The sequence below is a fragment of the Crinia signifera genome, chromosome 4, assembly GCF_055691185.1.
Source record: "Crinia signifera chromosome 4, ASM5569118v1, whole genome shotgun sequence".
NCBI classification, from domain to species: Eukaryota; Metazoa; Chordata; class Amphibia; order Anura; family Myobatrachidae; genus Crinia; species Crinia signifera.
Genome location: NC_139220.1, coordinates 162,429,303 through 162,447,753, shown reverse-complemented (window position 1 = coordinate 162,447,753; position 18,451 = coordinate 162,429,303). Strand labels below are relative to the sequence as shown.

General features: G+C 40.2%; 1 protein-coding gene across 2 annotated transcripts in view; it reads left to right on the top strand.

The window, feature by feature from the left end:
* The window catches only part of CRELD2 (CRELD disulfide isomerase 2), a 28,846-nt gene extending 13,039 nt beyond the window's left edge, over positions 1-15,807 (top strand). Inside the window, exons 5-10 of one of the 2 annotated variants that reach the window (XM_083182903.1) lie at positions 226-402; positions 2,160-2,255; positions 2,641-2,724; positions 3,197-3,292; positions 4,046-4,186; positions 15,502-15,807. In XM_083182903.1, the coding sequence (XP_083039029.1) occupies positions 226-402; positions 2,160-2,255; positions 2,641-2,724; positions 3,197-3,292; positions 4,046-4,186; positions 15,502-15,569 (662 nt within the window). In that variant the 3' untranslated portion in view covers positions 15,570-15,807. The remainder of the gene's footprint in view (positions 1-225; positions 403-2,159; positions 2,256-2,640; positions 2,725-3,196; positions 3,293-4,045; positions 4,187-15,501) is intronic. The other variant, XM_083182904.1, reaches the window with a different exon arrangement.
* Positions 15,808-18,451: the final 2,644 nt, after the last annotated feature.

The window sequence follows — 18,451 nt, the reverse complement described above, 5'->3', positions numbered from 1 at the left end:
TTATTACAGTATGTAGCCCCTAAAAGGCATTTTAATTTATTATACAATGATTTTAAACTCTTTGAGGGACATGTACTAGATTAGAGAGAAAATGTATATAAAGTACCAGCCAATCGGCTACAAGCTGCCGTTACAGGATGTGTTTCAAAATTGATGGAAACTACTTAGCTTGTAGTTTACATCTACTTTCAAAGCTTAGTACATATGCCCCATTGTTTATTCTAGCATGTATAGGTGGATCAGAACGACCATGTCACGGGAATGGTTTTTGTAGTGGTGACGGCACCAGAGGCGGAGATGGATCTTGCAGCTGCAATGCAGGATATAACGGACCATTTTGTCTTGAATGTGCGGATGGATACTACAGTTCTGAAAAAAATGACACCCATGCGGTTTGTACTGGTAATTTTTTATTCACACTATCTGAACATACAATATAATAATGTTGCATTTCAGTTATACTGTAGCTAAAGATTTATACTAAGGAGGTTATACTGATTGACACACAGCGGTGCAAAGTTCTTGTCTTTCTTTTTTTATTTATTTTTTAGCTCTCCCGCCGCTCATACAGACCCCGCCCCCCCTTTGCAGGGTGAATTTGCCTGCATGTCTGCGAATGGCTGTTTTGTGGCCCCTCGCGCACATGCTCAGAAATGTTAGGAAACATTGCGCTCCTGTGCGAATTCACATGGGAGCGCATGGACCTAAATCAGGTCCTTAATGTAAACAACATATGGCAATCTGAGTTATTCTAGTTTCTGAAATAAAATACATACCCAATGTTGACTAAAATGTTGTGTTTAACTTAGTTAGCAATGTACACAGTTGTAAAAATAAATCATTATATAAATATATTTGCATTTTTATGTAAGTTTAACTTGCATTGTGCTGTGGTGCATTATTTTGACTTTTTTTTAATTTATTTTTTTTAAATGTTATTATAAATTATTATTAACATTCTTATTTATATAGCGCACACATAGTCCACAGCGCTTTACAGAGACAAGTTGAACATTTACATCAGTCCCTGCCCCAGTGGCGCTTACAATCTATGTTCCCTAACACATATAACACATACACACGTTAATTCTAGGGTTCATTTTGTTGGAAGCCACCAATATACTGGCATATTTTTGGAGTATGGGAGGAAACCGGAGTACTCAGAGGAAACCCACACAAGCACAGGGAGAATATGCAAACTCCACACAGTTGAGACCATGGTGGGAATCAAACCCATGACCACAGTGCCTTGAGGAAGTAATGCTAACTATTACAACACAATGAAAAGCAAGTACACTAGTTGGCTCATTGGGAGCGCATTGTAAATGCAATGTAATTTTGAATAGTGATTACTTATGCTTAGAGCGAACAAGATAACTTTTGTTTCAGGTGCATGTTTAAAAAGCATCTATTAAATCCCGGCTAAAATTTTGTCCAGTTTTTATTCAGTTTTCGTTTGATACACAAAAATTTTAACTGAATTTTCAAAAGGACATAACATCCGAAAACTTTCCTGCAGATCGAAAACATCCCGTTTTTTTTTTTTTTTTTGGTCAGCCCAATAAAAACGGGACAAATTGAATATGCCCGTAAGTGTGTTAGGTCGTTTCTCTGCAATATAGAAAGTACATTTTAACAGGAGAAGCTCTGTTATGTGACAGGACAATAGTTTTTCTTTTACAAAAATGTGTCTCTAAACAAGGTTCAGGAAAAATAATCTGCATTTTTAATTGTCCATGTGTATATCTCCTTAGATAAGTACATCTCCATAGATTAATTAATTAGAACTTACTTGAAGTAGTTAAACCTAATGCTTGTTGTACGAGGGAGAATGGTTTGTTTACTCATATGTAAACCTACTGTATTTATAGTGGAATGAGCATGGAAAGATAGTGTACTCCTACCTAGTACACTGGGTTCTATGCATTGTTCTCATAAATGTGACCAGTTCACTTGCCAGCAAGGCATTGGGCTTACAGTACATCCACAATTCTGAAGTGAAAACACATGCTCTGTTATATTTCTATGGTATACTGCTTTGCCCTGGTTATGAAAGGCTTCTACTTTTTTTGTGTATAAAAAAAAAAAAAAAAGTGCTTTAGTGTTAAGATATATATTAATATATTACACATATAATCTAATATAACTTTTATATCTAGTTTGCCATACAGCCTGCAAAACATGCACTGGACCATCTAATAAGGACTGTAAAGCATGTAAGGATGGATGGGTGGAAGAGGATGGAAGCTGCGTAGGTTAGTATGACTTTGTGCCATTTTCTTTCAGATAGAATAGTTAACCTTCACCAATACAGCTGTAAGGATTTAGGCGGGATCGTTCTGATATTAGAATACTACACAATTATCACGAAAGCACAAAATACTGTACATATATAATGTAATATGTTCTAGGGAATGCAGTGTTTACCTAAGCAAGTAGCCAGGGGCTGTTCATTATACTCTGGAACCCTAGTCTATGATTTGACTGCAAGCTGCATACAAGTCAGAAGCTCCATGAATGCGTGTCACCTAGGGATAAACTCTTTGTGATAACTGCCTTATACTAATCTTTCATTGTACATAAGCTTTCATTTTGTTATTTGAAATCGTCTACTTTTCAAATATTTTGTCTTCCATATAGACCATGATGAATGTGCAGCTGAAAAATCTCCATGTAAAGAGGACCAGTATTGCTCAAATACAGAAGGATCTTTTTCATGTGAAAGTGAGCATTTCATACATTTATTTTCTTAATGCCCTTATCTTTTCTATGCTGAACTTAACTTTATTGTGTTGATGCTTCAACTAACAGATTGGCCGTAGGTGATTCCACAATCACTTCAATAATCTGGCCATTTTGAGGATTTTCAGCAGAACAAAGTATTTCTGGAAATTAGTATTCTGTACTTATAGGAGTCAGCTACTCATGCCCTTTGTTACTGAGGACACATCTGTATAGGTTCTAATATTAGAAGCAGAATATGGGTCATAGACTCCTCCAACTGAGCAGTGTTGTATTGTAAGGTTCTGGTCACACTGATGTGGGAAGACTGTAATAAGAATGGCATCTCTCCATTAAACCAATTATGTAGATATTATTGGTAATACTGAATAGTTTTTATTGTATTATGTTTAATGGTAGCTTTGTGTAATAAGAAGTATATACAATGATGTGAACTTCATCTGTTTATTGATAGAATGTGATGACAGCTGCTCCGGATGCTCTGGTGATGGTCCAGATAAATGTACAGACTGCACTGCTGGGTATGTCTTACAAGATGACAAGTGTACAGGTAAGTTTCATTGCTATGTGTATTTTTACCAACCTCAGTAACAACCTATTTTATAAAAGCTTGTCAGGGAAGGGAAGCCAATAAAGCATTTATGGTAAGGAAGCCACTAAAGCATTTACGGTAAGACTGGGTTTGTTTGAGAAAACTGGACTGGCTAAATCAAATAATTACCACTCAAGAAAGCTGAACATCATTTTATTTTTGAGTGTTTGCTTAGCCGTGCATCCACCGAGAGCTGGACTGGCCATCTGGTACCTCCTGTCATAGCAAAAGCCTCACTTGTCTCCAGAGTGATGGGGTGCGGTTGAGCAGTGATAATAAAAGGGTCTTGCACCCACCAATTGTGCAGTCCGTGGATGAGAGAAGCTCCACCCCCCCCCCTTCCCACCCCCCAACCTGGGTTTCATGATTGCACCAGAGCCCATATTTGAATGAGGGGCGATTCCACTTGCAGGTGAATCAGACCCCTAGTACCAGATGTCTGTTGATTACCTGTGATCCCTAGAAAATAGTACCTTGTGTATCAGGAACATTTTCAATATTTCTATATCTGGCTTTAGAAAGGAAAGACATATGTTGTACCTTCACTATCTCATAGGGTTAGTACACACTTATTACTTTGCTGTTAGTAGAAAATAAAACATTTTATTATATTTGACTGTGTATTTTTCTGTATTGATTTTACATATTACAATGATTACCTTATGCAGTTTTTTTTGTGTACTTTATTTTAAATATACTTTTCCTTTTCAGACATTAATGAGTGCGATATTTCGGAGAATGTGTGTACATCTGAAAATGAGGATTGTCTGAACACACCTGGTAGCTATAAATGTGTTTGTGCTGAAGGATTTGAAGGGCAGGATGGAAAATGTGTAGCGATTTTAAAAACAGGTAATATTTACTAATCCATTTGGTAACAAGAGTGAACATTGATTTACAGAAACTTTTTAATTGTGTCTCTGTTCGTTCTTGAGATAATGATGGTGGTAATTGTCAAATCCTTTTTACAATGACCAAAGGACAGAAGGAATGTAGGCACTCCTTCTATTTTCCCCCAACCACACAAATTTTATTTGCATTAATGAGTAGGTGCTGCATGCTATAACATCCACTGAAGTGTCTGGTTCCTGTGAGTTACAGTTCTTTAACAGTTTTCAGAAAGGTTCCTGAGTCTTTTGAAAACTACACATACAGTATAAGGACCGATACTTCTGTAAATTCTGGATCAGACCTATACTGTGCCGATTGAGCTTTTGATGCATTTTAGCACTTCTAAATAATTGCTAAATATGTAAAGACTATATATATATATATATATATATATATATATATATATATATATATATATATATATATATATATATATATATATATATATATATATATATATATATATATATATATACAGACATTGGATGGGCTCTGCACACACTAAATTAACTGATAATAAATAGTGGAGATTTGGTTCATGAATTGATCAATGCATTTAAGCCTGCAGCCCCCGTCAAGGGACCCCACTGTTCTGCAGGTCCTACCACTATCGCTGAAAATGGCTGCAATACACATAGCTATCACATCAATGTTTGATACCAGGCATGCTGTCAGGTCTGAAGCTCACAGCAGACTTTGCTTTTATAGGTGAGCAGCTACCAACACACCTGTCACTAATCATCTAGGGAAATGGCTAACATAAGCTATGGAATCTTAGTTAAAAACAGGGTGCATGAGAGAATGTGACCACAATAAGACTAATTAAAAAATTAATCTAATAAACAATATATACACTTAACATCGGCACTCACCTTTCCTAGTTTTGGGGTGCCCTATGGCTTGTGACCACATTGTTTAAACAGACATTGGATGGGCTCTGCACACACTAAATTAACTGATAATAAATAGTGGAGATTTGGTTCATGAATTGATCAATGCATTTAAGCCTGCAGCCCCCGTCAAGGGACCCCACTGTTCTGCAGGTCCTACCACTATCGCTGAAAATGGCTGCAATACACATAGCTATCACATCAATGTTTGATACCAGGCATGCTGTCAGGTCTGAAGCTCACAGCAGACTTTGCTTTTATAGGTGAGCAGCTACCAACACACCTGTCACTAATCATCTAGGGAAATGGCTAACATAAGCTATGGAATCTTAGTTAAAAACAGGGTGCATGAGAGAATGTGACCACAATAAGACTAATTAAAAAATTAATCTAATAAACAATATATACACTTAACATCGGCACTCACCTTTCCTAGTTTTGGGGTGCCCTATGGCTTGTGACCACATTGTTTAAACAGACATTGGATGGGCTCTGCACACACTAAATTAACTGATAATAAATAGTGGAGATTTGGTTCATGAATTGATCAATGCATTTAAGCCTGCAGCCCCCGTCAAGGGACCCCACTGTTCTGCAGGTCCTACCACTATCGCTGAAAATGGCTGCAATACACATAGCTATCACATCAATGTTTGATACCAGGCATGCTGTCAGGTCTGAAGCTCACAGCAGACTTTGCTTTTATAGGTGAGCAGCTACCAACACACCTGTCACTAATCATCTAGGGAAATGGCTAACATAAGCTATGGAATCTTAGTTAAAAACAGGGTGCATGAGAGAATGTGACCACAATAAGACTAATTAAAAAATTAATCTAATAAACAATATATACACTTAACATCGGCACTCACCTTTCCTAGTTTTGGGGTGCCCTATGGCTTGTGACCACATTGTTTAAACAGACATTGGATGGGCTCTGCACACACTAAATTAACTGATAATAAATAGTGGAGATTTGGTTCATGAATTGATCAATGCATTTAAGCCTGCAGCCCCCGTCAAGGGACCCCACTGTTCTGCAGGTCCTACCACTATCGCTGAAAATGGCTGCAATACACATAGCTATCACATCAATGTTTGATACCAGGCATGCTGTCAGGTCTGAAGCTCACAGCAGACTTTGCTTTTATAGGTGAGCAGCTACCAACACACCTGTCACTAATCATCTAGGGAAATGGCTAACATAAGCTATGGAATCTTAGTTAAAAACAGGGTGCATGAGAGAATGTGACCACAATAAGACTAATTAAAAAATTAATCTAATAAACAATATATACACTTAACATCGGCACTCACCTTTCCTAGTTTTGGGGTGCCCTATGGCTTGTGACCACATTGTTTAAACAGACATTGGATGGGCTCTGCACACACTAAATTAACTGATAATAAATAGTGGAGATTTGGTTCATGAATTGATCAATGCATTTAAGCCTGCAGCCCCCGTCAAGGGACCCCACTGTTCTGCAGGTCCTACCACTATCGCTGAAAATGGCTGCAATACACATAGCTATCACATCAATGTTTGATACCAGGCATGCTGTCAGGTCTGAAGCTCACAGCAGACTTTGCTTTTATAGGTGAGCAGCTACCAACACACCTGTCACTAATCATCTAGGGAAATGGCTAACATAAGCTATGGAATCTTAGTTAAAAACAGGGTGCATGAGAGAATGTGACCACAATAAGACTAATTAAAAAATTAATCTAATAAACAATATATACACTTAACATCGGCACTCACCTTTCCTAGTTTTGGGGTGCCCTATGGCTTGTGACCACATTGTTTAAACAGACATTGGATGGGCTCTGCACACACTAAATTAACTGATAATAAATAGTGGAGATTTGGTTCATGAATTGATCAATGCATTTAAGCCTGCAGCCCCCGTCAAGGGACCCCACTGTTCTGCAGGTCCTACCACTATCGCTGAAAATGGCTGCAATACACATAGCTATCACATCAATGTTTGATACCAGGCATGCTGTCAGGTCTGAAGCTCACAGCAGACTTTGCTTTTATAGGTGAGCAGCTACCAACACACCTGTCACTAATCATCTAGGGAAATGGCTAACATAAGCTATGGAATCTTAGTTAAAAACAGGGTGCATGAGAGAATGTGACCACAATAAGACTAATTAAAAAATTAATCTAATAAACAATATATACACTTAACATCGGCACTCACCTTTCCTAGTTTTGGGGTGCCCTATGGCTTGTGACCACATTGTTTAAACAGACATTGGATGGGCTCTGCACACACTAAATTAACTGATAATAAATAGTGGAGATTTGGTTCATGAATTGATCAATGCATTTAAGCCTGCAGCCCCCGTCAAGGGACCCCACTGTTCTGCAGGTCCTACCACTATCGCTGAAAATGGCTGCAATACACATAGCTATCACATCAATGTTTGATACCAGGCATGCTGTCAGGTCTGAAGCTCACAGCAGACTTTGCTTTTATAGGTGAGCAGCTACCAACACACCTGTCACTAATCATCTAGGGAAATGGCTAACATAAGCTATGGAATCTTAGTTAAAAACAGGGTGCATGAGAGAATGTGACCACAATAAGACTAATTAAAAAATTAATCTAATAAACAATATATACACTTAACATCGGCACTCACCTTTCCTAGTTTTGGGGTGCCCTATGGCTTGTGACCACCAAATCTCCACTATTTATTATCAGTTAATTTAGTGTGTGCAGAGCCCATCCAATGTCTGTTTAAACAATGTGGTCACAAGCCATAGGGCACCCCAAAACTAGGAAAGGTGAGTGCCGATGTTAAGTGTATATATTGTTTATTAGATTAATTTTTTAATTAGTCTTATTGTGGTCACATTCTCTCATGCACCCTGTTTTTAACTAAGATTCCATAGCTTATGTTAGCCATTTCCCTAGATGATTAGTGACAGGTGTGTTGGTAGCTGCTCACCTATAAAAGCAAAGTCTGCTGTGAGCTTCAGACCTGACAGCATGCCTGGTATCAAACATTGATGTGATAGCTATGTGTATTGCAGCCATTTTCAGCGATAGTGGTAGGACCTGCAGAACAGTGGGGTCCCTTGACGGGGGCTGCAGGCTTAAATGCATTGATCAATTCATGAACCAAATCTCCACTATTTATTATCAGTTAATTTAGTGTGTGCAGAGCCCATCCAATGTCTGTTTAAACAATGTGGTCACAAGCCATAGGGCACCCCAAAACTAGGAAAGGTGAGTGCCGATGTTAAGTGTATATATTGTTTATTAGATTAATTTTTTAATTAGTCTTATTGTGGTCACATTCTCTCATGCACCCTGTTTTTAACTAAGATTCCATAGCTTATGTTAGCCATTTCCCTAGATGATTAGTGACAGGTGTGTTGGTAGCTGCTCACCTATAAAAGCAAAGTCTGCTGTGAGCTTCAGACCTGACAGCATGCCTGGTATCAAACATTGATGTGATAGCTATGTGTATTGCAGCCATTTTCAGCGATAGTGGTAGGACCTGCAGAACAGTGGGGTCCCTTGACGGGGGCTGCAGGCTTAAATGCATTGATCAATTCATGAACCAAATCTCCACTATTTATTATCAGTTAATTTAGTGTGTGCAGAGCCCATCCAATGTCTGTTTAAACAATGTGGTCACAAGCCATAGGGCACCCCAAAACTAGGAAAGGTGAGTGCCGATGTTAAGTGTATATATTGTTTATTAGATTAATTTTTTAATTAGTCTTATTGTGGTCACATTCTCTCATGCACCCTGTTTTTAACTAAGATTCCATAGCTTATGTTAGCCATTTCCCTAGATGATTAGTGACAGGTGTGTTGGTAGCTGCTCACCTATAAAAGCAAAGTCTGCTGTGAGCTTCAGACCTGACAGCATGCCTGGTATCAAACATTGATGTGATAGCTATGTGTATTGCAGCCATTTTCAGCGATAGTGGTAGGACCTGCAGAACAGTGGGGTCCCTTGACGGGGGCTGCAGGCTTAAATGCATTGATCAATTCATGAACCAAATCTCCACTATTTATTATCAGTTAATTTAGTGTGTGCAGAGCCCATCCAATGTCTGTTTAAACAATGTGGTCACAAGCCATAGGGCACCCCAAAACTAGGAAAGGTGAGTGCCGATGTTAAGTGTATATATATATATATATATATATATATATATATTTTCTGGTTTATAATATTTTTGTAGCAAGTATGTAAGTGCTTTTTGTCTTATTTAAATGTGTTCAGCTCTGTGCTGGGCAGGGAGCCGGTAAGACGCGAGCCGGCAATAGTCTCCTAGTACCCGGAGAGACGCTTTCATGCAGAGATGCGTCTCCAGGGAAACGGAGCTGAATGCCGGGTGACGTCATCAGCGCGGGACGGACGGACACACGGAAACGTGCGCGAGTCCACCACGCTGGCTCTGGCTCCCGCCCAGCACGCGGACAGGTATGTATAAATTTCTTTGCATTTAAACAATCTGTATTGTACTGTATATGTGACAGATCATGGGCCCTTGAAGAAAATGCCAGTGGCGGCATTGAAACGTCGGGGCACCAGTCCATGATATTGATGTAAACTTGATTGATACTATTTAAATACAAGTTATTACGTGAGACAAGACCCTTTGAGTGCTGCTTATTATTCCTCCTCTACCTATACTTTTGGAGGCACCTGGGCAATTATCACAACAGAGGGGAGTGCCGGATCACACCAGGATTTTATATATATATATATATATATATATATATATATATATATATATATATATATATATATATATATATATATATATATATATATATATATATATATATATATATATATATATATATATATATATATACACATATACACAAGAAGACCTGCACTCTCACCCTCAAGGAGGTAACCGCTGGGGTGCCGTCTATGTAGCTGAGTTCAAAAGGACCAAGCTATATGCATACAGAGAACTTCCCAAATTGGGAAAAACAGCACTCACCAGACTTAAGCAAAGTGTTGATAAGGTTCAAAGTCCCGATAGTTTTAATAAAGTACAGGCTTACCGACGTTTCGGTCCCTTAGGACCATTCTCAAGGCAGCAAGGTACAGTCAGAATATCAGCAGCAGCAGTAGATGCGAAAACAGGGACAAGTGAGCGTTGTTCCGGGTCCTGCTTATATGGGGAGTGTAACCTCCCACCACCTAATTGCGCTCCAGCTGCTGGAACGCAAAACGTCACTTCCGGGTAAACCGGAAGTGCGCGGCCGCGATGTATGCGGCGCTGATCGCTGATAACTGCGATCAGTTGGTGGTCAGTGCTCTGCTAAGGTGCCAAGCCGGTCCGCTCACCTGGCTGGTGGCTCAGATTTACAAATGGGGCTGACGCTGAGAATAAACTAAAGGCATAGATCGCCAGTGACGCTCCGCCTCAGCCGCTGATTGGCTGGTGCGGGTCACATGCATCAATATTATGGTTGGAGCTGTCAAATGGACGGCGGAGAACCTAATGTTGCACAGCACTGCAAGCAGGACCCAAACAACAGGCATAAGGGGGATCATAAGATGTATAAGGTCAAAAGCAGAGTATGAGACCAGTGTTACAGATATTATACGGGGAAACAAAACTAAATCTATGCAGACACATATCTGTGAAAGAAAAAGAGTTCAAAGTTAAACATGGCGATGTGTCACTGTGACGTATGCGCAGTCCAGGACAAATTATGCATCGATAGATCAATCATATTATATGGGGAGGGGCTCCATGTCCATCTCCAGATAGTGGGGCTATCATATCAGGCATGCGCCATCTATTATCTATGTGTGATGATATACTGGGGGTTGGCCCTATTGTGATAGAAATTTAGATGCACATGTATGGGCATAGCAAAGTAAGTGCATAAATGGGAAAATAAAATCCACATAGCAAGGTAATGACTATAAGAATGGGGGTGGGGCACCATGGTCCACTCTTGTAAATTAAGGGGTTATATATAGGGTTGTATGGAACAACCGTGCCTATAGTGTGTATGAGTGTATCTACATCTAAGGGGAGGCCAAGTACTGTGATATGGTCGTGACAATCTGTGTAATCAAGAAAAAAAGAAAAAAAAAGAGAAAAAATGGGAAAAAAAGGGGAGAAAATGATTCTGAAAAAAAACATGAAAAAACCAAAAAGATAGGACTTCCGGAGTACTGAATCATATAAAGGGGAGAAAGGAGTGTCTAATCACTCCGATGCTACGTAGATGGTGTCATTGCAGAAATATAGAGAGTGGATTGTTCTCATTCATCCCTCTGGGTGCTATTGTGTCCAAAGTGTAGATCCATCTGCTTTCAGCTTTACGTAGTAGTAGGGCTCGGTCTCCTCCTCTGGCTGGTGGTGGTATCCAGTCGATGAGCTTGCATCTGAGGTCAGGTACGGTATGCTTCATCTTAATGAAATGCCTCGGTACGGGAAGGTCTGCTGTCCCAGATTCGGTGGCTTGGCGAATAGAAAGTCTATGGTTCGCCATTCTTTCTCTAAATCGTTTAGTGGTCATGCCCACATAGTAAAGTCCGCAGGGGCACATCAATATGTAGATCAGATGATCCATATTGCAATGGAGTTTAAATTTTATTTTCAGTTGTCGTCCAGTGTGGGGATGTGGGAAAGTGGGTCCGGTGATCATACTTCTACACGTTGCACAACCACTGCATTTGAAGCATCCAGGTTTTCTTTCCATGAGCCAGGTGGTGTTTGGTGTGCGGTCGGGTTGTTTGGTGGGTCTCCTTAGGAGTTGTTTTAGGTTAGGTGCTCTTCTGTAGGCCATCATGGGTGGTGCAGTTTTGGTCAGGTGTAGCTGAGGATCCGAGTTAATGATGGGCCAATGTTGACGTATGGACTTGTTGATTTTAGTAGACATATTATCAAAGGTGGTAGTGTATACCATCCTCCCAGTCTTATCATCAGTCTTTTTCTGATTACTAGCAAATTTCTTCCGTGCCTTCTTGAGACAGCCGTTGATGGTGTTGGTAGCATAGCCCCTCTCACGGAATCGATCAGCCATCTCATCGAGTTGTTCCTCCATGAGTGTCTCTTCTGAGTTGTTACGCATGACGCGCAAAAATTGGGAGATAGGTAAGTTGTTTTTTAAGGCTGGGGGGTGTTGGCTAGAGGCAAGAAGAAGAGTGTTTCTATCCGTAGGTTTTCGGAAAAGTGTGGTATTAATATGTCCTTCGTTTATGCTGATGGAGATATCAAGAAAGTTGACCGAGGATCTGCTGGCCTCATGAGTGAATTTAACAGGGTGATCAAGGTTATTAAGCGTGTCCACCATGTTAGTGAAGCTTTCTGTGGTGCCATGCCAAATAATGAAAATGTCATCAATGAAACGTTTATAAAAACGCAGGTGTTCACCGTAGATAGGGTATATGTAGGTGCCTTCATATTCACTCATATAAATGTTGGCATATGAGGGTGCCAGGTTGGAACCCATGGCGGTCCCAGAGCCTTGGACGTAGTAGGTCTCACCATACATGAAATGGTTGTACTTTAGTACTTTTTCACTAAGGTCCAGTAGAAATTCAGTCGGTGGCCGTGTTGGATGTTGATATATATTTAATGCCCGTCGGAGTGCTCCCAGGCCTTCTTCATGAGGAATTACGGTGTATAATGACCCCACGTCCATGGTGGCCAGTATAACATTCTCAAGGTCGCCAGGTATTGCATGTAATTTTGCCAGGAGGTCGGTGGTATCTCGGAGGTAGCTATCAGCTGACTGTACTATGGGTTGAAGAAATGAGTCCACAAATATAGCCAGGGGTTGTAGTAATGAATTGCGTGCTGATATGATAGGTCTACCAGGAGGGTGAGAGGCGCATTTATGTATCTTGGGGAGGGTGTAAATAATAGGACACACTGGGTGTGTGACAGTTAGGTAGTCATATGTCATTTTGTCCAACCACATACATACATACATACATACATACATACATACATACATACATACATACATAGCGGTATTCAATGTGAATACCAGCGACGTGCAGCGAATCCTGTTTAGGATTCGCTGCACATTCGCCACTGCCCGCCACGTTCCGGAGCCTCGACGGCTCCGGTATTCAACGAGTCAGGGGCTCACTGCCCCTGACTGGCGAATTTGTGCTCCTGTGGCGATGCCGCTGGGAGCCTGAGGACGGCGGCAGGCAGGGAGATGGAAGTCTCTCTGCCTGCCCCAGAGCGTATGTGGGGGGGAGGTGGGCTCCCCGGGTGCCAGGCAGCACAGGCTGCCCCCCGGGGGTGCCAGCAGGGGACCGGGTATATTCACTACACCCGATAACGATCGGGTGCAGTGAATATATGAATATCTAATGAGCGGCTCGGCTCCGGCGCCCCCTGCTGGCTGCTGTGTAAAAAAATATATATATATTTTTTTTTAACCCCTTCCCGACACATGACGTATATATACGTCATGTGTCGGTTGCGGGGGAATCAAGCCAGCTCACGGAGTGAGCTGGCTTGAAAGAGAGCAGGTAATGGCTGTATATTACAGCCAGGCACCTGCTCTCACGGCCACGAGCGGCGAGTTCGCCGATCGTGGCCGTTTAACCCTTTAAGCACCGCGGGCAAAGCGCCCGCAGTGCTTAAATAGCTGATCGGAGGGGGGGCGCCCCCCTCCGGCGCCGATCGCGGCCCCCCGCGGCGAGATCGGAGGGTGCCGATCGGTTGCCATGGTAGCCAGGGGTCTAATGTAGACCCCTGTGCTGGCCGTGTCAGCATTCCTATTACATCCTGCCTGAGGCAGGATGTAATAGGAAGTGCTGAAAATCACTATGTTCAGCCATAGAGCTCTATGGCTGAACCTAGTACAGGCGATCGCGCCCCCTAGTGGTCAAGTACACTAGGGGGCCTTGTAGTAAAAGTAAAAAAAAAAAAAAAAAAAAAAGTTTAAAAAAAAAAAAAAAAAAAATATTAAAAGTTCAAATCACCCCCCTTTCCCCATTTCACAAATAAAAAAAAATAAAAAATAAAAAAATAAACATATTTGGTATCGCCGCGTTCCTAAAAGTCCGATCTATTAAAATATAACATTAGTTATCCCGCACGGTTAAAGGCGTAAACGGAAAATAATTCCAAACGCCAAAACTACGTTTTTTGGTCGCATCGCCTACCCAAAAAAAAATAACTAAAAGAGATCAGAAAGTCGCCCATATCCCATAATGGTATTAATTAAAAAGTACACTTCAGCCCGCAAAAAATGAGCCCTCACCCAGGTCCGTAGGTGGAAAAATAAAAAAGTTATAAGCCGCAGAACATGGCGACGCAAATTAGAAAAACCGTAAAAGTTGCTATTTTTTTTTTTAGTGGTAAAACATAACGAAAACTATGTAAGTTTGGTATCACCAGAATCGTAACGACCCATAGAATAAAGATAACCCATCATTTTAAACGAACTATGAACTCCAAAAAAAGCGTAACCAGCGCAAAATTGTGGAATGGCGTTTTTTTTTTTTACCCCACATTGAATTATTTCCTGATTCCCCAGAATATTATACGGTATAGTAAATGGTACCATTACAAAGTACAACTTGTCCCGCAAAAAAAAAGCCCTCATGTGTCTATATAGCCGGAAAATTAAAAAAGTTACGCTTATTTGAATGCAAGGAGGAAAAAAAAAAAATTAACAAAAAAGGCAATGTCGGGAAGGGGTTAATTAAATATATATTCATGTGCTTACAGCACATGAATAAAAATAGCATGCCCCTCCTCAGAATAAAATTCCTGATTTTTTGACACCAAATGTAAAAAACAAAACACTTTATTTTAAAAGTTCACATTCCACTTCACCATAAAAAGATAGCGATTGCTACTCGGTGAATCATGGCGAAAAAAACCTTGAAATGTATTCGCCATCTGCTCATTGAATAGGGTGATTCACCGTTTTTGTCAAAAATTCGCCAAACAGCACAAATTCGGCATAAAAACATGGCGAATCAGGCTCATTGAATACCGCCCACAGTGCTGCATGCTATTTGCCACCATCTTTTCTTAAACCATACATTGCCTTAATCTTTGTTTGCTAATATTTTTGAATGTTAACCGTGCTTCTAATACAGGTTTATTATCCGGTATCCGGATATCCATTATCCGAATTATTCCAAAAACAGTGTTATTTATTTTTATTTTTTTGAATTATTTGAATTTCTTTCTTTTTCTCTCCCCCCCCCCCCCCTTTCCAATCTTAATTGTGCAGGGTTAATTCCATTCTTTAATCTATTGTAGCAACATACTTTTCTTATTTAGATGAACTAAACCTAACTATTCTATGATTGTAAAGATAATAAACAACCTCTTGAAAACAAATGAGATGAAGGAAAGCGGTTATTAATATTCCATTATGTTACTGTATTTTATATTTTCAGATGATGAAGAAAATAACATTACAGCCAGTACAGTACAAGATTCTATGGATGTTCATGAGGACCTCTGATCTACATTAGTTCATTAATTAAAGTATTTTAAGTTATTGAATTCCAGCCGCTACGCTCAAGATACTGTGGACACTTTGTTATAGGAAATACAGGTTTAGCAACCTGCTGTACAATCCCTTTTATCTGGTATTCAGATTGGATTTGCCCAAAACACTGCACACATTTATCTTGGATATAAACCAGATTTGTCTTATATTTTAATATAATACTTTCTAATAAACGTTCATTATATGAAAATGTATGGTTGTATTTGTTCCTCTTAGTAACTTTCTTTGATTTTATTCAATGTTCTGTATATCTGCAAATAGTAATTTGTAATAATAGATCAATGTGTGTTTAAAATGAATAACCAAAAGAAAACATTAATCAATTATGTTTCTTCTAGAATGGTGTAATATGAAGTCAGGGGAGTTAACTGCTGTTGTAGGTTTTATTTCTAGTTTCTAATGGATCTCTGTTGCTTCAATATACATTTACAGAAATTATATCGTAGTTCACTGGGAATTTCCTGTGTGAATGTATCAAATGCAAGCACCACAGAGATAAGTGAATCTCATGCTTTATTGAACTACACAGGGCAGTGTAAGGCAAGTCATTCGTTAACTGTAGAACTTTGAGTTTAGCAGGATTATTATAAGTCAAACTGGTACAATCACTAGGAGTATGCAAACTAATACACAGGTAGACACTGGGGTATAGCAGATAGCTCATTATAGCAGGGGCAACACACGGGGACACTAGATTTTAGCAGGGAATAGTGTCCATATACAGCAGTGTATTGGGACATTTCCCAGATCACCTGGCATTCTCAATGGGGGGTCAGTGATATTAAACATGTTTAAAAACTCTGATTAACCAATCCTGGTGGGGATCATGGATCAGGACTTTTTTCACATGATAAATATCCCTGATCCCCCGACAGATTGGCTATCATCGCTGCCTGTTGGTCAGTGATATTGTACGATTGTGATTGCAAAGGAATACAAAGCTAAGTACTGTATATGTATGTACTGTACATAAACCAATTGGGTGGTGTAATAATTAACAGAGAATACATATCAATACTGAGAAGATCTGTCATATAAACCTTTAAAATGTTAGCTAGTAATTACAACTATTAAATCCTCTATCCAACGGATACCCTGTTTCTCCGTATCTAGGGCCCTATTCTAGTTTAATCAGTCCCCGTTCAGGGGAGCGATTTTTAGCGACTGCGCATAGTCATGAATGTACATGTGCAGCCGCAATGTTAGAGCGATTGGGCGCTCGCACACAACAGTGTGGCTGGGAACGTGGGGTGGAGGGCCGGGGGACGCCCAGTGTTTTCATGCTAATTCCCTGATGGTGTAGGGGCGGGCAGCTACTGTCAGTGGATGTCAGCTGTCCGTACAAAGCGCCCGCAGATCAGAGACACCACAGAGGTGTCTCAGATCTGCAAGCACTGGAGAAATCACTCATTGATCGGCGACCATCAAATGATTTCTACCACCCGCACCCAAGGCTGCGAATGGATGTTTATGCAAAACAACCATTTGCATGCCTGCGGGGGATCGCGGCCAGTGTTCCCTCTAAGCTGTGCGCACGTGCGCGCGCACACACCTTGACGAGGGTGCGCACAGACATTACAACTGAGCGCACAAAGCAGCAGTGGTCCCTTTTTGCAGTTGTGGACTCAATTAATGTGTGTTTCACCCATTAACTACATTGTGTACTGTATTTTGAATGTTTAATATAATTTTGAAGTAAAGTTAACACAAATGCTGAACATCATTTTCCAGTTATATATGTGACGCACAAAAATGTAAATTTCATTCCAAAGTTGCACAGCCAAAATCTTTAGCCGCACATAGCCTTCGTAAAATTAGAGGGAACATTGATCGCGGCGTGCAAGGATCGGGGGGCATTTGAGCGGAGGCTGGTGGATTTGCAAGGCTTGCAAAATTCGCAGCCTTGCGAGTCAACTAGAACAGCCTCCTTTAGTCCCTTGTTGACACACACACACACACACACACCTATCCCTGGTTAATAACCTCAACATGTGTGACTGCAATTATATAACTTAAGTGAAAAATCCAGGAGCAAAGCAGTTGTGTAGGAAGGGTCATGATTGCGTATTTGCTTACCCAGCTGACCCACAGTAGTCCAATGCGAAACCCTGAAATAAACCATGTTAAGCTCTTAATAGCTCAATCGTAATTTTGTTTCAATGTTCATGCCAGAAAAACAATAACTAGAAGGTAACACATGGTGGCACCAAATAGCTAGGATTGTCGCTGATTATGGCAAAAATGTAACTGTAGTTTAAAAGTAGTATCTTACTGTGCAACAGATGAAAGTCCATGCAGTAATTAAAAAAAAAAAAACCTATTGTTTAAAAATATATGCAAGAGCATTACATTCCATGATGAAAAATTAAATGTGCTGCATTGATGCTGCGAAGCTAAATGTACTAGTGCTCAAATATAATATGTATAAGTCACATCTAGGTAATACTGTATATACTGTAAGAAAGACGCAGCCTTCTGGTGTGATGGAATGAAGTGTCACACAAATGTGAAGCAAAATGGGAACACAGCTTATCTGGAAAGGGTTTCTCCAATCATAAGGCCATCAAATAAATTATACATGAGAAAAACATAAATATGACAGCGTGTATCTGTCTTTGCTTTGAATGTGGAGTGAGTATGAGTGGGAGTCTCTGCCGAACTCACTCGTTTCTGGCACAACACCGAGGTCCAGACATGGTGGTTTAAAGTATATGTGGATGCAGGTAAAATTTAGTGCCACCAATGCATTTTTATTTTGACGCTCTTCCAGGGCAGTGTGATTCCTACCTGCATGCATCTGATATTTATAGTACAAATAACATGGAAGTACTTAT